This window comes from Narcine bancroftii, chromosome 1 (genome assembly GCF_036971445.1).
Source record: "Narcine bancroftii isolate sNarBan1 chromosome 1, sNarBan1.hap1, whole genome shotgun sequence".
NCBI lineage: Eukaryota > Metazoa > Chordata > Chondrichthyes > Torpediniformes > Narcinidae > Narcine > Narcine bancroftii.
In genome coordinates, this window is record NC_091469.1 from 493,189,843 (window position 1) to 493,210,777 (window position 20,935).

At 52.4% G+C, this 20,935-nt stretch overlaps 1 protein-coding gene across 11 annotated transcripts in view; it reads right to left on the reverse strand.

The window, feature by feature from the left end:
* Positions 1 to 20,935, reverse strand: part of scrib (scribble planar cell polarity protein) — a 166,037-nt gene that overhangs the window by 105,089 nt on the left and 40,013 nt on the right. For all 11 annotated transcript variants that reach the window (XM_069915156.1, XM_069915163.1, XM_069915155.1 and 8 more), the window contains exons 12-15: positions 17,607 to 17,731; positions 13,338 to 13,475; positions 12,571 to 12,759; positions 8,055 to 8,348 (exon numbers count right to left, since the gene is read on the reverse strand). In XM_069915156.1, the coding sequence (XP_069771257.1) occupies positions 8,055 to 8,348; positions 12,571 to 12,759; positions 13,338 to 13,475; positions 17,607 to 17,731 (746 nt within the window). The remainder of the gene's footprint in view (positions 1 to 8,054; positions 8,349 to 12,570; positions 12,760 to 13,337; positions 13,476 to 17,606; positions 17,732 to 20,935) is intronic.

Genomic DNA, 20,935 nt, shown 5'->3' on the forward strand with positions numbered 1-20,935 from the left:
TTGGAAAGAAAGAGGGGGTGTGGGGAGAGAGGGGGTGTGGGGAGAGAGGGGATGTGGGGAGAGGGGGCGAGTGGGGAGAGAGTGGGGGCGAGTGGGGAGAGAGTGGGCGAGTGGGGAGAGAGGGGGTGAGTGGGGAGAAAGTGGGGGCGAGTGTGGAGAGAGTGGGGGCGAGTGTGGAGAGAGTGGGGGCGAGTGGGGAGAGAGGGGGTGAGTGGAAAGAGGGGGTGTGGGGAGAGAGGGGATGTGGGGAGAGGGGGCGAGTGGGGAGAGAGTGGGGGCGAGTGGGCAGAGAGTGGGAAGATAGAGGGGGCGAGTGGGGAGAGAGTGGGCGAGTGGGGAGAGAGAAGGGGTGAATGGGGAGAGAGGGGGCAAGTGGGGAGAGAGGGGGTGAGTGGGAAGAGAGGGGGCGAGAGGGGAGAGAGGGGGCGAGTGGGGAGATAGTGGGGAGAGAGAGGGGTCGAGAGAGTGAGGGCGAGTGGCGAGAGAGTGGGGAGAGAGAAGGGGTGAGTGGAGAGAGGGGCAAGTGGGGAGAGAGGGGGCGAGTGGGGAGAGTGGGGGCGTGGGGAGAGAGAGGGGGTGAGTGGGGGAGAGGGTGAGTGGGAGAGAGGGTGAGTGGGGGAGTGGGAGAGAGGGTGAGGGAGTAGAGCAGGGAAAGGGTGTGATGGAGAAGGTTAGTGGGGGAGAGGGTGAGTGGGAGAGTGGGCGAGTGGGGGAAGAGGGTGTGGGGAGAGAGTGAGTGGGGAGAGGGTGAGTGGGGAGAGGGTGAGTGGGGAGAGGGTGAGTGGGAGAGAGGGTGAGGGAGTAGAGCGGGGAGAGGGTGAATGGGGGAGAGGGTGAGTGGGAGAGTGACAGGGATATTCATAAAGTATCACTATATGCAGATGATTTATTGCTATATATTTCCAATCCTGAAAATTCTATTCCTGCAATTTTATCTTTATGAGCCCAATTTAGTAATTTTTCGGGATATAAACTGAACTTAAATAAAAGTGAATTATTCCCTTTTAATGGATGGGTTCCTATTTATGATAGTTTGCCTTTTAAAATAGCTAGAGACCATTTTATATATTTAGGGATTAAGATTACTAAAAAACATAAAGATTTGTTTAGGACTAATTTTTTCCCTCTATTGGACCTGATCGGCAGTTTACTTACCAATTGGTCACCATTATCCCTATCCATGATAGGCCGAATTAATGCTATTAAGATGATGATCTTACCTAAATTTTTATATATATTCCAAGCTATCCCTATGTTTGTTCCTAAATCTTTTTTTGATAAGGTCGATTCTAAATTGTCCTCGTATATTTGGCAAAACAAGAATCCTAGATTGGGAAAAAAATATTTACAGAAATCTAAACTGGAGGGAGGATTGGCATTACCCAACTTTAGAATTTATTACTGGGCAATTAATATTAGTTACTTATGGTATTGGTTGAATTATTCAGAATTATCTCTAAATCCCCATTGGGTAAATTTAGAAATTAAACCGATACAAAATTTCTCAATTAGCTCTATTTCGGGAGCTGCTCTCCCTTTCACTCTTACTAAACTATATAAACTAATTGATAATCCAATGGCTAAACATACACTACGTATATGGTTTCAATTTCGGAGATTTTTTGGCCTAAGTCATTTTATCTTGGAAACTCCTATTGTACTAAATTTCCTTTTTCATCCCTCTCTAATTGATCAAGCTTATTTACTCTGGAAAGTTAAAGGTATAACATGCTTTTCGGATTTATTCTTGGATAACTCTTTCATGTCATTTGAACAATTATCCATGAAATATGATTTACCTAGATCTCATTTCTTTCGATATTTGCAGATTAGGAGTTTCTTAGTTTCGACTTTACCCTCTTTTCCCAATCGGGAGACTACGACTGTTTTAGAGGATATACTATATTCAGAATTCCCTCCAAAAGGTGTGATATCTAAATTATATAATATAATTACAAAAATAAATTCTGGGACTTTTGGAAAGTTTAAAAATGATTGGGAAAGAGAACTCAACCTTCATATTTCCAATGAAAATTGGAATAAAATTCTGCAACTGGTAAACTCCTCTTCTCTATGTGCAAAACATTCACTGATACAGTTTAAAGTTGTTCATAGAGCTCATATGTCTAAAGATAAACTCCATCGCTTTTATTTTCATATCGATCCTATATGTGATAAATGTCAATTGGAAATAGCTTCCCTTACACATATGTTTTGTTCCTGTCCCTCTTTACAGAATTATTGGAAGGAAATTTTTTCCATTATATCTACCGTTTTGAATATTGATTTACAACCACATCCCATTACTGCAATTTTTGGATTACCTATGATAGATTTGACTTATTTATCTCTTCCTGCGGATCGTATGATTGCTTTTCTTACACTAATGGCTAGAAGATCTATACTATTGAATTGGAAAGAGGTTAATCCTCCCACTATTTTCCAATGGTTTACCCAAACTATACTATGTTTAAATTTAGAGAAAATTAGAAACTCTGTCTATGAATCCCCTTCTAAGTTTGAGTTAACCTGGCGACCATTTATTCAATATTTTCATTTGTGGTGAGTTGATCTGGCTCTGTTTTCTTTTTATGATTATGTATGATAATTGGGCTGTTAGATGAGATCGGAGTGATCGGCGTGGTTTAGCTATATCTGTAGGTTTTTTTTTAAGTTTTTAATTCAGATTTGTTTTTTCTTCCTTTTTGGGGTTTTTTTTTCTCTCTTTTTTATATATTTTTATTAATTATATCTTTTTTTTTAGAGATAGTTCATACTCTAAACTGATCTAAATTTTTTTATGATATATTTTTATTCTGCAATATTATTGTTTAATATCTCTGTATTAATTTGTTATTTACTATGTATTTTTCATATATCTTTGAACTGTATGTGTTTATAAATTATAATAATAATAAAAAGATTGGAAAAGAAAAGAAAGTGGGGGAGTGGGAGAGAGAGGGTGAGTGGGAGAAATGGTGTGTGGGGAAAGAGGGTGAGTGGGGAGAGAGGGGGCGAGTGGGGAGAGAGTGGGGAGAGGGGGCGAGTGGGGAGAGAGTGGGGGAGAGAGAGAGGGGGCGAATGGGGAGAGAGGGGGTGAGTGGGAGAGAGGGTAAGTGGGGGAGTGGGAGAGAGGGTGAGTGGGGGAGAGGATGAGTGTGGAGATGGTGAGAGGGAGAGAGGGTGAGTGGGAGAGACGGTGAGTCGAGGGAGAGGGTGAGTGGGGAAGAGGGTGAGTGGGAGAGAGGGTGCGTGTGGAGAGGGTGAGTGGGAGAGAGGGTAAGTGGGGGAGTGGGAAAGAGGGTGATGGAGTAGAGCGGGGAGAGGGTGCGTCTGGAGAGGGTGAGTGGGAGAGGGTGTGTGGGCGAGAGGGTGAGTGGGGGAGAGGGTGAGTGGGGGAGAGGGTGAGTGGGGGAGAGGGTGAGTGGGGGAGAGGGTGAGTGGGGGAGAGGGTGAGTGGGGGAGAGGGTGAGTGGGGGAGAGGGTGAGTGGGGGAGTGGGAGAGAGGGTGAGGGAGTAGAGCAGGGAAAGGGTGTGTGTGGAGAAGGTTAATGGGGAGAGGGTGAACGGGGGAGTGGGTGAGTGGGAGAGAGGGTGAGTGGGAGAGGGTGAGTTGGAGAGAGGGTGAGGGAGTAGAGCGGGGAGAGGGTGTGTGTGTGAAGAGGGTTAGTGGGAGAGAGGGTGAATGGGGGAGTGGGAGAGAGCGAAGGGAGTAGAGCAGGGAGAGGTTGTGTGTGGATGGGGTGAGTGGGGGAGTGGGAGAGAGGGTGATGGAGTAGAGCGAAGAGAGGGTGTGTGTGGAGAGGGAGAGTGGGAGAGGGTGTGTGGGCGAGAGGGTGAGTGGGAGAGAGGGTGAGTGGGAGAGAGGGTGAGTGGGAGAGAGGGTGAGTGGGAGAGAGGGTGAGTGGGAGAGAGGGTGAGGGGGAGAGAGGGTGAGTGGAGGGAGAGAGGGTGAGTGGGGGAGAGGGAGAGAGGGAAGGGAGTAGAACGGGGAGAGGGTGCGTGTGGAGAGGGTGAGTGGGAGAGGGCAAGTGGGGGAGTGGGAGAGAGGGTAATGGAGTAGAGCGGGGAGAGGATGAGTGTGGAGAGGGTGAGTCGGAGAGAGGGTGTGTGGGGGAGAGGGTGAGTGGGAGAGAGGGTGAGTGGGAGAGAGGGTGAGTGGGGGAGTGGGAGAGAGGGTGAGTGGGGGAGTAGAGCAGGGAAAGGGTGTGTGTGGAGAGAGTAAGTGGGGGAGAGGGTGAGTGGGGGAGAGGGTGAGTGGGGGAGAGGGTGAGAGGGTGAGTGGGGGAGAGGTTGAGTGGGGAGAGAGGGTGAGTGGGAGAGAAGGTGAATGGGGGAGTGGGAGAGAGAGGGTGAAGGAGTAAAGCGGGGAGAGGGTGAGTGTGGAGAGGGTGAGTCGGAGAGAGGGTGTGTGGGGGAGAGGGTGAGTGGGGGAGAGGGTGAGTGGGGGAGAGGGTGAGTGGGGAGGAAGAGAGAGGATGAGGGGGTAGAGCGGGGATAGGGTGTGTGGGGGAGAGGGTGAGCGAGGAGAGAGGGTGAGTGGGGAGAGGGTGAGTGGGGGAAGGTGAGAGGGTGAGCGGAGGAGGCTGAGTGGGGGGGAGGGTGAGCGGGTGAGTGGTGGGAGAGGGTAGGGTGGGGGAGAGGGTGAGTGGGGGAGAGGGTGAGTGGGGGAGAGGGTGAGTGGGGGAGAGGGTGAGTGGGGGAGAGGGTGAGTGGGGGAGAGGGTAAGTGGAGGAGAGGGAGAGAGAGGGTTAGGGAGCATAGCGGGGAGAGGGTGAGTGTGGAGAAGGTTAATGGGGGAGAGGGTGAACGGGGGAGTGGGAGAGAGCGAAGGGAGTAGAGCAGGGAGAGGTTGTGTGTGGATGGGGTGAGTGGGGGTGTGGGAGAGAGGGTGATGGAGTAGAGCGAAGAGAGGGTGTGTGTGGAGAGGGAGAGTGGGAGAGGGTGAGTGGGAGAGAGGGTGAGTGGGAGAGAGGGGGAGTGGGAGAGAGGGTGAGTGGGGGAGTAGAGCAGGGAAAGGGTGTGTGTGGAGAGAGTAAGTGGGGGAGAGGGTGAGTGGGGGAGAGGGTGAGTGGGGGAGAGGTTGAGTGGGGAGAGAGGGTGAGTGGGACAGAAGGTGAATGGGGGAGTGGGAGAGAGAGGGTGAAGAAGTAGAGTGGGGAGAGGGTGAGTGTGGAGAGGGTGAGTCGGAGAGAGGGTGAGTGGGGGAGAGGGTGAGTGGGGGAGAGGGTGAGTGGGGGAGAGGGTGAGTGGGGCAGAGGGTGAGTGGGGGGAGAGGGTGAGTGGGGAGGGAGAGAGAGGATGAGGGGGTAGAGCGGGGAGAGGGTGTGTGGGGGAGAGGGTGAGCGAGGGGAGAGGGTGAGTGGGGAGAGGGTGAGTGTGGAGAAGGTTAATGGGGGAGAGGGTGAACGGGGGAGTGGGTGAGTGGGAGAGAGGGTGAGTGGGAGAGGGTGAGTGGGAGTGAGGGTTAGTGGGAGAGAGAGGGTGAGTGGGAGAGAAGGTGAGTGGGAGAGAGGGTGAGTGGGATAGAGGGTGAGAGGGATAGAGGGTGAGTGGGAGAGAGGGTGAGTGGGAGAGAGGGTGAGTGGAGGGAGAGGGTGAGTGGAGGGAGAGAGGGTGAGTGGGGGAGAGGGAGAGAGAGGGAAGGGAGTAGAACGGGGAGAGGGTGCGTGTGGAGAGGGTGAGTGGGAGAGGGTAATGGAGTAGAGCGGGGAGAGGGTGAGTGTGGAGAGGGTGAGTCGGAGAGAGGGTGTGTGGGGGAGAGGGTGAGTGGGGGAGAGGGTGAGTGGGATAGAGGGTGAGTGGGGGAGTAGAGCAGGGAAAGGGTGTGTGTGGAGAGAGTAAGTGGGGGAGAGGGTGAGTGGGGGAGAGGGTGAGTGGGGGAGAGGGTGAGAGGGTGAGTGGGGGAGAGGGTGAGTGGAGAAAGAAGGTGAGTGGGAGAGAAGGTGAATGGTGGAGTGCGAGAGAGAGGGTGAAGGAGTAGAGCGGGGAGAGGGTGTGTGGAGAGGGTGAGTCGGAGAGAGGGTGTGTGGGGGAGAGGGTGAGTGGGGGAGAGGGTGAGTGGGGGAGAGGGTGAATGGGGGAGAGGGTAGAGTGGGGGAGAGGGTGAGTGGGGGAAAGGGTGAGTGGGGAGGGAGAGAGAGGATGAGGGGGTAGAGTGGGGATAGGGTGTGTGGGGGAGAGGGTGAGTGGGGGAAGGTGAGAGGGTGAGCGGAGGAGGCTGAGTGGGGGGGAGGGTGAGCGGGTGAGTGGTGGGAGAGGGTAGGGTGGGGGAGAGGGTGAGTGGGGGAGAGGGTGAGTGGGGGAGAGGGTGAATGGGGGGAGAGGGTAGAGTGGGGGAGAGGGTGAGTGGGGGAAAGGGTGAGTGGGGAGGGAGAGAGAGGATGAGGGGGTAGAGCGGGGAGAGGGTGTGTGGGGGAGAGGGTAGAGTGGGGGAGAGGGTGAGTGGGGGAAAGGGTGAGTGGGGAGGGAGAGAGAGGATGAGGGGGTAGAGCGGGGAGAGGGTGTGTGGGGGAGAGGGTGAGCGAGGGGAGAGGGTGAGTGGGGAGAGGTGAGTGGGGGAAGAGGGTGAGAGGGTGAGCGGGGGAAGAGGGTGAGTGGGGGGAGGGTGAGCGGGTGAGTGGTGGGAGAGGGTAGGGTGCGGGAGAGGGTGAGTGGGGGAGAGGGTGAGTGGGGGAGAGGGTGAGTGGGGGAGAGGGTGAGTGGGGGAGAAGGTGAGTGGGGGAGAGGGTGAGAGAGAGGGTTAGGGAGTATAGCGGGGAGAGGGTGAGTGGAGGGAGAGGGTGAATGGGGAGAGAAGGTGAGTGAGGGAGTTGGAGAGAGAGGGTGAGGGTGGAGAGAGGGGAGAGGGTGAGTGGGGGAGTGGGAGAGAGAGGTTGAGGGAGTAGAGAGGGGAGAGGGTGAGTGGGGAGGGAGAGAGAGGGTGAGGGGGTAGAGCAGGGAGAGGGTGTGTGGGGGAGAGGGTGAGCGGTGGAGAGGGTGAGTGGGGGAAGAGGGTGAGAGGGTGAGTGGGGGGGAGGGTGAGCGGGTGAGTGGTGGGAGAGGGTAGTGTGGGAGTTAGAGAAACAAGCAAACAAGACGGATGGACAACGACAAGTGAGAGGTGAGTATGTAGTAAAATACGAAAGCCTGCAGATGCAGTGACTTGTACAAACACAGTGCAGGAGAAACTCAGCCAGTCGACCATGTCCTTTATAGAGCAAAGATGAAAATACAGAACTGACTTTTCAGGCTTCAACCCTTCATCGGGGGTATGGAAACATCCGTACATTTTCCATCCCTTGATGAAGGGCTCAAGCCTGAAGCATTGGTTTTGTACTGGCATCTTTGCTCTATAAAGGATATAATTGACCAGCTTAGTTTCTCCAGCGCTGTCTTTTACAGATGCCAGTATGAGGCAAAATCAAAGCAGATGGATGAGCTTTGGGGAAAGACACTGGATGGGTAAAGCGTGGAATAAAATGAGGCACATTCTGGGATTGAAAGGCATCAGGCAGCTACTGAATCTGATTCACCTTTACTTCATGCAGCTCAAGCCTAGATTCACACAAGCAGTAAGATAAGATTAGAGGGAGCACTGGTTATTGATCAAATATTACAATGTGTTGAGTGCAGGGAAGCAGGGTGAGTGGCAAGATGGGGGGAGATATGGCTGCACTGCCTCAGCACCCTGACGATCCACTGAGTGAAGAGAGTCTTGGTCTTAGATGCAGCCTTCCTTTACCTTCCTCTGAACACTGAGAGATGATCTTGTCACCCTTCTGAGCAGTTTCTGACATGACCAGTTCTGTGAGCTGCTCCCACCACGATGAACAATGCACAGAACGTTCCATGACACTGCCCCGTGGAACCTCCAGGGCTCCAGCCAGAACTGAATTGCCCTCTGATTCTCTGGCTCCCCCCTGCACCAACGCTCTGTCGCCTGCAGGCAGCCGCACAGTCCTGTGCAGGAAAGGGGTGATCAGCACGTGGGGTACCTCCTCGATAATGCCCCATGGCTCTCCCACAGGACACCCCACCCAGGGACAGCATCCAGGCTGATGTCTCCATCCTACCTTCACGGGGGGCTGTGAGAGCCTTTCATCTCTAACCTCCTGGTCATCGAGCAGTGGCTGGCTGGGGCCAGTTTCCGGGGGTTCACAATTCTGCTCCTGCACCTCGATGCCAGGCAGCCCCTGAAGCATGGCCATCACCGCCTCGGGCCTCGGCAGCTTGTTGATCTTAAACTGCTTCTTGTAGTGAGGGGTGTCCTTGCGGATCAGACGCTGCTTCTCGGCCAGGGAGTCACCCTCGCCAGATCCCTCCTCCTCGTTCCTCACAACGGTGTCCTCTGTGAACCGCACAGTGGGCTGTAAACACATACAAGACCAGTTATCCTGCGGTACGATGGGCACATGACAGACAGGGCTGCGGCTTGTGGGCCACCACTGGAGATCACAGATTCCAGCATGGGAGATCTAACCCTCACCTGGGGACAATCAGCACGGCCGCACACCCTTCCACTAATCAGCTCTGGGCTGAAGAAAACTGAAGGTGCAGCACTTTGCAGGATAAGCCTATTAGTTTCGGACACCTCTTTGTCAGAAGGATGTGTAAACTATGGAGAGGGGGCAGAGGAGATTGACCAGGATGTTGCCTGGATTGGAAAACAAATCTTAGCAGAGTTGGGACTTTTCTCTTTGGAGTATAGAAGGATGAGAGGAGACTTGATAGAGGTCTACAAGATTCTGAGAAGCATAGATAGGGTGGACAGCCAGTGCCTGTTTCCCAGGGCAGGATGAGCAAACACCAGAGGACGTGTGTACAAAGTGAAGGGAGGGAAGTTCAGGGGAGATGTCAGGGGTAAGTTTTTTCTTACAAAGAGAATTGTGGGGGCCTGGAATACCTTGCCAGGGGTGGCGGTGGAGGCTAGAACATTGGGGGCATTTAAGAGACTCTTAGACAGGCCCACGGATGAAAAAAAAAGAGGGTTGCGAGGTAGGGAGGGTTTAGTTTTTTTTAAAGGAATATATGGGTCAACTCAACATTGAAGCGCCTGTATTGTGATGTAGTGTTCTATGTTCTACCATTAGTAGCGGACCTCTCAAGGTACACATTGAGTCGGGGAGAAGTGTTTAAAACAGGAAACATGTTGCAAGTCTCAGAGCATTGGGGTGGCACTGTTAGCACGACACTGTTACAGCACCAGGAACCTGGGTTTGAATCCCATACTGTCTGTGAGGAGTTTGTACGTTCTCCCCATATGGGTTTTCCCTGGGGGCTCTAGTTTCCTCCCACCCTTCAAAATGATTAATTGGGTGTAATTGGGCGGCACGGGCTTGTGGGCTGAAAGGGCCTGTTACCGTGCTGTATTTCTACATTTAAATTAGCAGCGGAGCAATGGAGTGGCAGAGCGAGAAGGCTACACAGGAGCAGGAACAAATCAAAGCAAAGCAGGTACACAGCGCCAGTGGGAATTGAGGCTTTACTTTGCAGTGAGCAGAGGCTAAGGAGAAGGTGCAGGAGTTAAGGCAAGGCAAGGACAGGTTTTCCAATTTTTTTCTCTATTTCGTAGAAAGTAGGAATGGCAGCCAAGGCAGGGGAATGCACCTCTTGCAGGATGTGGGTCGACAGGGAAGCCAGCAGTATCCCTGACGGCTTCATCTGCGAGGAGCTTTCTGCAGCTCCTGACACGCCCAGTTAAGGGACTGGAGCTGGAGTTAGATGAACTCCAGATCATTCGGGAGGCAGAGGGGGTGATCGGCAGGAGTTACACATAGGAGGCAGGAGAAGGGTAGCTGGGTGACAGTCAGGAGAGGGAAAGGGAAGAGGCAGGCAATGCAGGGCACCCCTGTGACCGTTCCCCTCAGCAACATGTACACCCCTATGAATACTGCTTGCAGGGGGTGGGGGAGGGGGGGAAGGGGGGAGGGGGAATGACCTATCTGGACCAGGCAGCAGTCAGACCAATAACACTGTGGTCGGCTCTGAGCCGCAGAAGGGAAAGGTGAAGTCAGGTGGAGCGAAAGTCAGAGGGGACTCTCGATAGTCAGGGGAACAGATAGGAGATTCTGTGGATGCAAAAGTAGCTCCAGAATACTGTTGCCTCCTGGATCTCAGGTCCAGGGTGTTTCTAAACAAGTGGAGAGTGATCAGCCAGAGGTCATGGTACATATTGGTATGAATGGCATCGGCAGGAGTGGGGTGCAGGTCCTGCAAAGTAAGGTTAGGGAGCTAGGAAAGAGGCTGAAGAGCAGGACCTGGAGTAAACCTGGTGCCATGAGCTGGGGAAGGTTAGAACAGGAAGAGAATGCAGCCAAAATGTGTGGCTGAGGGGGGAGGGTGGTTTCAGGTACTCAGATCATTGGATCCTTTTCTGGGGAAGGGGTTGCACTTGAACTCGAGGGGGACCAATATCCTGGCAGGGAGGTTTGGTAATGCTGTTGAGGGGGGTTTAAACTAGATTCGCAGGGAGGTGGGAACCAAAGAGAAGAGGCAGTGGGCGCACGAATAGGAACAAAGCTTGTCGGGAGTTTGTGCGGAAGGACAGGCAGATCAGGGGAAATTGCAGCCAGTGGGATGCATTATAATGCAACAGGGGCACAGTCCAATGTAACAAATGTGGGGCGAAAGGTTTTGTATTTAAATGCACACGGCAGAAGGAATAAAGTGGATGACCTTGTAGTACAGCTACACGTTGGCAGGGCTGATCATGGAGTCGTGGCTAAAGAATGGAGATCCAAGGATGCAGTGTGTCGAAAGGATAGACAGGTCCGCAGAGGGGTGAGAGAGAGGGGGTGAGGAGGTAAAAGAGGGGGGAGAGGGGGAAAAGAGAGGAGGTCGAGGGGGAAAGAGAGGAGGTCGAGGGGGAAAGAGAGGAGGTCGAGGGGGAAAGAGAGGAGGTCGAGGGGGAAAGAGAGGAGGTCGAGGGGGAAAGAGAGGAGGTCGAGGGGGAAAGAGAGGAGGTCGAGGGGGAAAGAGAGGAGGTCGAGGGGGAAAGAGAGGGGGTCGAAGGGGAAAGAGAGGTGGCAAGGGGGAAAGAGAGGTGGCAAGGGGGAAAGAGAGGGGTGCGAGGGGGAAAGAGAGGGGAGAGGGGGAAAAGAGAGGGGGGCAAGGGGGAAAGAGGTGGCGAGGGGGAAAGAGAGGTGGTGAAGGGGAAAGAGAAGGTGGTGAGGGGAAAAGAGAGGGGGGCGAGGGGGAAAGAGGGGGGGGGCGAGAGGGAAAGAGAAGGGGGCAAGGGGGAAAGAGAGGGGGCAAAGGGGAAAGAGAGGTGGCAAGGGGGAAAGAGAGGGGTGCGAGGGGGAAAGAGAGGGGAGAGGGGGAAAAGAGAGGGGGGCAAGGGGGAAAGAGGTGGCGAGGGGGAAAGAGAGGTGGTGAAGGGGAAAGAGAAGGTGGTGAGGGGAAAAGAGAGGGGGGCGAGGGGGAAAGAGAGGGGGGGTGAGAGGGAAAGAGAAGGGGGCAAGGGGGAAAGAGAGGGGGCGAGGGGGGCGAGGAGGAAAGAGACGGGGTGAGGGGGAAAGAGAGGTGGCGAGGGGGAAAGAGAGGGGGTCGAGGGGGAAAGAGAGGGGGTCGAGGGGGAAAGAGAGGGGCCGAGGGGAAAAGAGAGGGAGACAGGGGAAAGAGAGGGGGCGAGGGGGAAAGAGGTGGCGAGGGGGAAAGAGAGGTGGTAAAGGGGAAAGAGAGGGGGGAGAGGGGGGGTCAAGGGGGAAAGAGAAGGGGGCGAGGGGGAAAGAGAGGTGGTGAGGGGGAAAGAGAGGTGGTGAGGGGGAAAGAGAGGGGAGCGAGAGGGAAAGAGAAGGGGGCAAGGGGGAAAGAGAGGGGGCGAGGGGGAAAGAGAAGGGGCGAGGGGGAAAGAGAGGGGGTGAGAGGGAAAGAGAGGTGGCGAGGGGGAAAGAGAGGTGGCGAGGGGGAAAGAGAGGTGGCGAGGGGGAAAGAGAGGTGGCGAGGGGGAAAGAGAGGGGGCGAGGGGGAAAGAGAAGGGGCGAGGGGGAAAGAGATGGGGCGAGGGGGAAAGAGAGGGGAGAGGGAGAAAAGAGGTGGCGAGGGGATGAGAGGGAGCCGAGGGGGAAAGAGAGGGGGGCGAGGGGGAAAGAGAAGGGGGCGAGGGGGAAAGAGAGGTGGCGAGGGGGAAAGAGAGGTGGCGAGGGGGAAAGAGAGGTGGTGAGGGGGAAAGAGAGGTGGTGAGGGGGAAAGAGAGGGGGGCGAGAGGGAAAGAGAAGGGGGCGAGGGGGAAAGAGAGGGGGCGAGGGGGAAAGAGAGGGGGCGAGGGGGAAAGAGAAGGGGCGAGGGGGAGAGGGGGTGAGGGGGAAAGAGAGGTGGCGAGGGGGAAAGAGAGGGGGCGAGGGGGAAAGAGAAGGGGCGAGGAGGAAAGAGAAGGGGCGAGGGGGAAAGAGAGGGGGCGAGGGGGAAAGAGAGGGGGCGAGGGGGAAAGAGCGGGGAGAGGGAGAAAAGAGGTGGCAAGGGGAAGAGGGGTAAGCGAGGGGGAAAGAGAGGGGGGTGAGGGGGAAAGAGAGGGGGCGAGGGGGAAAGAGAGGGGAGCGAGGGAGTTCTATGCTCTCTGACCAGAGAATGACAAACGCTGGGGTTTCGTACCTCGAAGTACCCATCCTCATCGTCCTCGTCCTCCCTCTCCTCGCTCCGTTCCCGTTCCCCATTCTTCTCCATCTCCTTCTCTGGGTGTGACGTGATGGGGGCTTCAGGCTCTCCTGTCTCCAGACAAATTTCTCCGTTCGACAGGGGACACTCTGGCTCCAGCGTCCATGGTGGAGTGGGAGGCTTCTCCTGCACACAGTGGGCTTCAGCTCCCATGCACAGAAGGCTTCACCTCAAACCCCAGAGGACTACACCTCAAACGTCTGGGGGGGGGCTCAGCTCCCACGCCCAGGGAGCCTCAGCTCTCACGCATAGCCACTGTCCAAAATCACCCACACATTGCCCCTGGTCTCGCACCTTGCACACAGCACATCGTACAGCACCCCACTGACCCCACCCCACAAAGGCCCACACCCCACCCACTGACCTCACCCCAGTCAAACCCACCCAAAGTCCCCACCCATGCTTCTCACCCATTCCCAGCCATGTGTAACTTCAGATCTCACACTCTCACCCACAGGCACAACTGAACAGGGCTGCCCTGAACATTGACCCATTCAGTGCCCACCTTCATCCTTCCCCATGTTCTCCCTAACCCTCCCCCACCCCAGTTCCCCTCCTACTCCCCCACCCCCTCTCCGTTTCCCCACCTTCTCCCCTAGTTCCTCTGCCTCATTCCCGCCCTCTCCCCCAGATCCCTCTCCCCCAGATCCCTTCCCCCTCCCCGGTCCCCCATCCCAGCTCCCCACCCCTTTCAGAATACTGACCGGTATTCCAGCAGATCCTGGGGATGGAGGTGGTTCCTGGGCTCTGACTGTGAGTGCTTCTCCCCTGCGTTCCTCTATCGCCTGCTTCATCACCTTTAACTCACTGGGATGTGGTGTTGCTCTCCGCTGCAGCCGGCCCTGCAGAGGAAGTACGCAACCACAGCGGCATTACACCTACTTCTGGCCTAGAACGGCCTCAGTGCAACACGAGGGGCAGAGATCCCTTTACCGTGACGGTGACAGCCATCACCCTCGACAGAGACTATTTACCGTCACGGTGATCCCACCATCCCCTCGACGGAGACCATTTACCATCACGGTGACCCTGCCATCCCATATAACCATATAACAATATAACCATATAACCATTTACAGCACAGAACAGGCCAGTTCGGCCCTACTAGTCCATGCCATAGCAAATCCCCACCCTCCTAGTCCCACTGACCAGCACCCGGTCCATACCCCTCTAGTCCCCTCCTATCCATGTAACGATCCAGTCTTTCCTTAAATGTAACCAATGATCCCGCCTCGACCACGTCTGCCGGAAGCTCATTCCACATCCCCACCACCCTCTGCGTAAAGAAATTTCCCCTCATGTTCCCCTTATCATTTTCCCCCTTCAATCTTAAACCATGTCTTCTAGTTTGAATCTCCCCCTTTCTTCATTGAAAAAGCCCATCCACATTTACTCTGTCTGTCCCTTTTAAAATCTTAAACACCTCTATCAAGTCCCCTCTCAATCTTCTACGCTCCAGAGAAAAAAGCCTCAGTCTGCACAACCTTTCCCTGGAACTCAGACCCTGAAATCCTGTCAACATCCCCTCGACGGAGACCATTTACCATCACAGTGACCCCGCCATCCCCTCGAACGAGACCATTTACCATCACGGTGATGCTGCCGTCACCCTTGAAGGAGACCGCTGGACCAACCCGACGACATTTACCACCTCCCCCTCAAGTTGAACCTGAAGCAATTGATCATCTTCAACTGATGGGGAATCGACGTCCACCATTTCCCCGAGATCCCCACTGTCAGAGCGAGCCTGCAACACAGTCCAATTTTCTATCTGTGCGACCTAACAAATAAACGGGAGACTGGAGTACAACAAAGGCCGGGGCACCAACTGAGAGCCCGGGCGCTGGAAGAAGCTTCAGCAGAGGCCAAGCTTTTGCAGCCATTACACAGTGGACACTGACTGGATACATCCTGTTTACAAATTCCAGGAAAAACCTAATCCAATATCCTGGGAGCCCCATTTGTACTCTCAGGAATGCACTCTAACATTACACAAACAACCCACCATCCATGCAAGTCCATGGTAACTCGTGTTCTTTGACCACAAGATATTGGAGCAGAATTGCACCACTCACCCATCAAATCTCCCCACCATTCCATCCTCTTCAGCCTCATTCTCCTGCTTTCTCCCTCAACCCCCTTTCTAATCAAGAACCTCTCTAGCTCCATCTTAAATATCCCTAATGTCTTGACCTCCACAGCAGTAACAAATCCACAGATTCCTCACCTTCAGGTGAAAGAAATCCCTCCTCCTCTCTGTTCTAAAGAGATATTTGTGTATTCAGAGCCTGTGCCCTCTGGTCCCAGACTCCCCCACCACAGGGATCATTCTCTCCAAATCTACTCTGTCCAGGCCTTTCAGTGTTCATTATAAAAACATAGAATACAACAGCACATAAACACGTCCCTTCAGCCCCTCTAGTCTGTGCTGAACATTTTTTTTGCCTAGTCCCACTGACTGCACCCAGTCGATAGCCCTCCATACCTCTCCCATCATGTACCAATCCAAATTCGACATTATCATCCAGATCATTGATATAGACAACAATGGTCCCTGAGGCCCACCACTAGTCACAGGCCTCCAGTCTGAGAGACATCATCCACCACTACTCTCTGGCTTCTCCCATCCAGCCATTGTTGAATCCAGTTCACTACTTCACTATGAACACCTAGCATCGGAACCTTCCTGACTAACCTCCCATGTGGGACCTTGTCAAAGGCCTTACAAAGGTCCATGAAGACAATATCCACAGCCTTTCCTTCGTCAACACTCCTAGTAATCTCCTTGAAAAATTCTAAGATTTGTTAAACACAACCTACCACGCATAAAGTCATGTTATCTATCCCTAATCAGTCCATGGCTGACCAAATAATTGTATATCCAATCTCTGAGAACACCTTCCAACAAATTACCTACTGACGTCAAGCTCAACTCTCTTTAATTTCCAGGGTTACTTTTGTAAACATTTTTTAAACAACAGAACAACGTAAACTACCCTCCAATCCTCCGGCACCTCACCCACGGCAAAGGACATTTTAAATATTTCTGCCAGAGCCCCTGCAATTTCTGCATTAGCCTTTCTCAAGGTCCGAGGGAATATCTCACCAGGCCCTAGAGATTTATCCACCCTTATTTGCTTTAAGACAGCAAGCACTTCCTCCTCTTTAATCTGTGTGGGTTCATGACCTCACTGCTTGTTTTCCTGACTTCCCACAACCCTGTGCCCTTTTCCTGAGAGAATTCTGATGAAAAAAGAATTTAAGATTCCCCCCCCATCTCTTTTGTCTCCATACAAAGTCGACCACTCTGATCTTCAAGGGGACCAGTTTTGTCCCTGACTCTCCTTTTGCTCTTAATGTACCTGCAGAAACCCTGAGGATTTTCTTTCAAAGCAACACAACCTCATGTCTTCTTTCAGCTTCCTGATTCTTTCTTGAGGTTTTTCTTGCATTTTCATTCTCCTCAAGTCCCTCATTTGCTCCGTGTTGTCTTTACCTACCCCTTTCTCTTCTTCCGAACCAGATCCCCAATATCCCTTGAAAACCAAGGCTCTCTATGCCTGCTAACCTTATCTTTGACCCTGACAGGAACATACAAATTCTGTACCCTCAACATTTCAACTTCAAAACTCCAGCGAGTTCAGTCCCAGAGTCTTCAAACGCTCCTCGTAAGAAACCTCTTTCACTCCGGGGATCGTCCTTGTAAACCTCCTCTGGACCCTCCAATGCCAGCACATTGTTCCCTGGAGACAGAGCCCAAAGCTGCTCACAATATTCCATGTGGCCTGACCAATCGTCACAAAGCCTCAACGCCACAGCCCCGCCTTATATTCCATCCCCACACCCCTGGCCATTTGTCTCCTCACCAAATCCCTCTGCGCCTCTTATTTCTGAACCCGTTGTCCATTTATAAAATAGTCCTCACCTTTATCCCACGATCATACACTTCTCCACACTGAATACCCGCTACCATCTCCTTCCCCAATCTCCCTACCTGTCTCAGTCCTTCTGCACACTCAGAGCTTCCTCAACATGACCTGCCCCTCCTCCGATCTTTGTAACGTCTGTAAGCATGGCCACAAAGCCATCAATTCCGTCATCCAAATCACGGGAATGTAACGTGAAAAGAAGCAGTCCCAGCCCCGAGCCCTGTGGACACCACTGCTCACTGGCAGTCCCAGCACCGAGCCCCATGGAACCCCACTGGTCACCGGCAGTCCCAGCACCAAGCTCTGTTTAACACCGCTGGTCACCAGCAGTCCCAGCCCCAAGCCCTGTGGACACCACTGCTCACTGGCAGTCCTAGCACCGAGCCCCACAGAACCCCACTGGTCACTGGTAGTCCAAGCCCTGAGCTCTGTGGAACTCCACTGGTCACCGGCACCACCGAGCCCTGTGGAATCCCACTGGTCACCAGCACCACCGAGCCCTGTGGAACCCCAACGGTCACCGGCAGCACCGAGCCCAGCGGATGGACAGAGTAAATGTAGATCAGCTTTTTCCTCTGAGGGTAGATGAGATACAAACTAGAGGACATGGGCTAAGGATGAAAGGGGAAAAGTTTAGGGGAAATATGAGGGGAACTTCCTCACACAGAGAATGGTGGGGGTGTGGAATGAGTTGCCAGCTGAAGTGGTGAATGCAGGCTCTAATATTTAAGAAGGATTTGGACAGGTACATGGATGGGAGGGGAGTGGAGGGCTATGGTCTGTGTCCAGGTCGCAGAAATAGTTCAATACAGTCTAGCTGGGCTAAAGGGCATGTTTCTGTGTTGGAGTGTTGTATGGTTCACCACACTGGGACTTGCAGGCATCTTCGTATTACCCTTAAAGCCCCTTCTCCAGACTGGTGGAAGGAGAGATTCCTTCTCTCCACTTTAGTCCACACACAGCCACGAGGTCCAGGACCTGCAGTCCCGTCACTCGGCCCACCTGCTGCACCAGGGGAGACCTCTGCCTTGCCAAATAACTCACACGCCTCTCTGCTTCTTCCAGATTCTCCTCGCCATCTTTCGCTTCCTCCTGGAACTGGATCACACTGACACGGTTCAAGTTGGGTTCCGGCCACATCTCATCCAGACTATCGTTCAAAAGATTCTCTGCAACCAAATGAAATGGGATCTGTGTGGGACAATGCCCATTAATGAATCCACACAGGTTAGCTGTCAACCACACAGTCTGGCATTGAAACAACCAGTCTGGAGGACACAGATGCATCATACTTCATTGGGTGTTGAGCATAAAAGAACATCGAACACTAGAGCCCTTCGACCATGTGCCCACCCACATATTCCTTAAAAAAAGCACTAAACCCTCCCTAATCTGTAACCCTCTATTTTTCTTCCATCCATGTGCCTGTCTCTTATATGCCCTAATGTTTCAGCCCCCACCACCATCCTCAGCAAGGCCCCCACAACTCTCTATTAAGTCTCCTCTCCAAAGAGATAAGTCCCGGCTCTGCTAACCTTGCCTCGCAAGACATCCTGGTGAATCTCCTCTGCACCCACATCCTTCCTGTAATGAAGTGACCAGAACTGAACACAATACTCCAATTATGGTTTCACTTGAGAAAGAGGTCATGTTGCAGAAAAATAAAACTGGTTAGGCCACACTTGTGCACAATTCAGGTCACTCCATTTCAGAAAGGATGTGGAAGATTTGTAAAGGGGATAGAAGTGGTATACCTGGGCATTGCCTGCTTTATTGGGTATGATTATAGGAAGAGGTTGGACAAAAGGGTTGTTTTCTCTGAGTGTATGAGGTTGTGGGGAGACGGAGACCCTGTATGAAAGCCAGGGTAAAATTATCACACACTGGAGAGTGGGAGTTTAAGGTTAAGGGAATTGGAAACTTTATGGGAGGTATGTGAAATTATCTATATATATATATATATATATAAAAATATATATTATTTATTTTTTTTTTTTTGCAGAGTGATGGATGCCTGGAATGAACTGCCAGGAGCACAGGCAATAATTGCTTCCATATCACGGCAGCATACAGACAGGATGCAGAGTTGCGAGGAGATATGGCAGATTTCCAGGTAAGTGTGAAGAGATGCACTTCATGAGGTCCAACTGGAAGGCAGAGTACAAGGTTAATAGCAGGGTTCTTAACAGTGTGGAGGAACAGAGGGATTTTTAGATACCTCCGTACATCCCTCCAATATGCCACACAAGTTGACGGGTTGTGGTGTGTGTTGGACTCACTGGGGGATTGAGTTCAAGAGCCAGGAGGTAATGCTGCAGCTCTATACATCCCCAGTGGAACCACACTTGGAGTATTGCATTCACTTCTGGTCACCTCATTAGTACATAGAAATCTTGATCAGAGTACACCTACTGTTACAACTGCCTCTAATTTCCCCTCTGCATAACCTTCCATTTCCTCAGTTCTATCTAATAGTTTATTCAAAGACCTGCCTCCTCCATCGATACCAGCAGCACATTCCATGCACCCACCACTCTCCAGGTGAAGAACTTGCCTCTTACATCCCCCCTGTACTTACTCCCCAACCCCTTAAAACTACACGGCCTCGTGTTGGCCATTTCAGCCCTAGGGAAAAGCCTCTGGCCATCCACACGATCAATACCTCTCATCATCTTGTACACTTCTATCAGGTCACCCCTCACCTTCCGTCGTTCCAAAGAGAAAAGACCAAGTTCACTCAACCTCTCCTCAGAAGGCACACTCTCCAATCTAGGCCACTTCCTGGTAAATCACCTCTGCACCCTCTCTACAGCACCCACACCCTTCCTGTAGTGACGTGACCAGAATTGAGGAGAGTATTCCAAAGGGGTCTTGTAAAGCTGCAACATTACTTCAGCATTCTTGCAATAAATCTTATGGTCAACACACCATACATCTTCTCACCATAACACCATCGACCTGTGCAGCAGACCCCAAGATCTCTCTGTCCATCCACACTGCTCAGTTCTCCCATTTACATTACATTCTGCCTTCAAATTTGACCAATGGAAATGAACCACCTCAAATTTTTCTGGGTTAAACTCCATCTGCCACTTCTCAGCCCAGCTCTGCATCCTAACAATGTCCCTCTGTAACCTCTGGGAACCCCCAGACTATCCACAGCACCACCAACCTTTGTGTCATCTGCATGTAGGTTCCTTCATTACAGGATGCAGATGCTTTAGAGAGGATGAAGAGGAGATTTTCCAGGTTGTGCCCTGGAATGTGTCTTATGAAGCAAGGTTGACAGATAGAGCTGTTCTCTTTAGAGTGATGAAGGATGAGGTGACTTAATAGAGGTATATTAGATGATGAGGGCCACAGACAGGGTTGCAACCAGCAACTTGTCCTGGGGTGACAATAGCAAATACCAGAGGACATCTGTTTACGGGGAGTGGAGGGAAGTTTAAGGAGATGCCAGAGGTAGGATTGTTTCACAGAGTGATGGGTGCATGGAATGCACTGCTGGGGGTGGTGGTGGAGGCTGGTACAATGGAGGCATTCAAAAGACTTTCAGGGATACAGATATAAGATAAATAGAGGGCAATAGGTATGAGGTATGGAAAACGTAGATTGCTGTCAGTAGGTTTACACAGGTTAGCACTATATTGTGGGCCGGGCATTAATTTTGCTGCAATGTTGTGTGTTCCACAGCATTCACTGTATATACTCGTCCTGAGTATATAGTTGAGTTATTTGAACCAATATTTCAGGTCATATTGGAGGGATCGAGAATTAAACGGGTCATACTTCTGACTGTGGTAAGTAACTGTGTCATTCAAGGTATCAGAGCTCTGGTGGGCAGGCGGCTGGCATGAGGATCTACGGTCGAGAGCTTCAGTGAACAGGCGGCTGGCGCAAGAATCCGTGGTCGGACAGGGCCAAAAACAGGTGGGTCCACATTTACTCAGGTCATAGAGAAACCAAAGAAGGGATATGGGGGGGTGGGGATGGGAAGGGTGACTATTATAGGAGATTGACTATTTCTCGAGTATATCTGGAGAGAGACTTTCGTATAAACGTGAATATGAAGGAATTGAGAGACATGGATCGTGTGCACGCAGTAGCAGAGTTAATGAGATTTAGCATTGTCTTCAGCATGTGGGGCTCGGGCCTGTTCCTGAGCTGCACTGTTCAACACAAGCCCCGGTCATCCTGAGCGAGGCATGACCCAGTGCCTACGCCTCTTACAAACAGTCAAAGAGCAACTGAAAGTCAGACAGCCCACAGCAATTTGGCACATGCGAGATGGGGTGAAGGACCAGTTTCTGTGTTGCAATGTTCATGGGTTCACTCCTGCGGCAGTGGGACAGCAGACCAGGGTAATCGCTTAC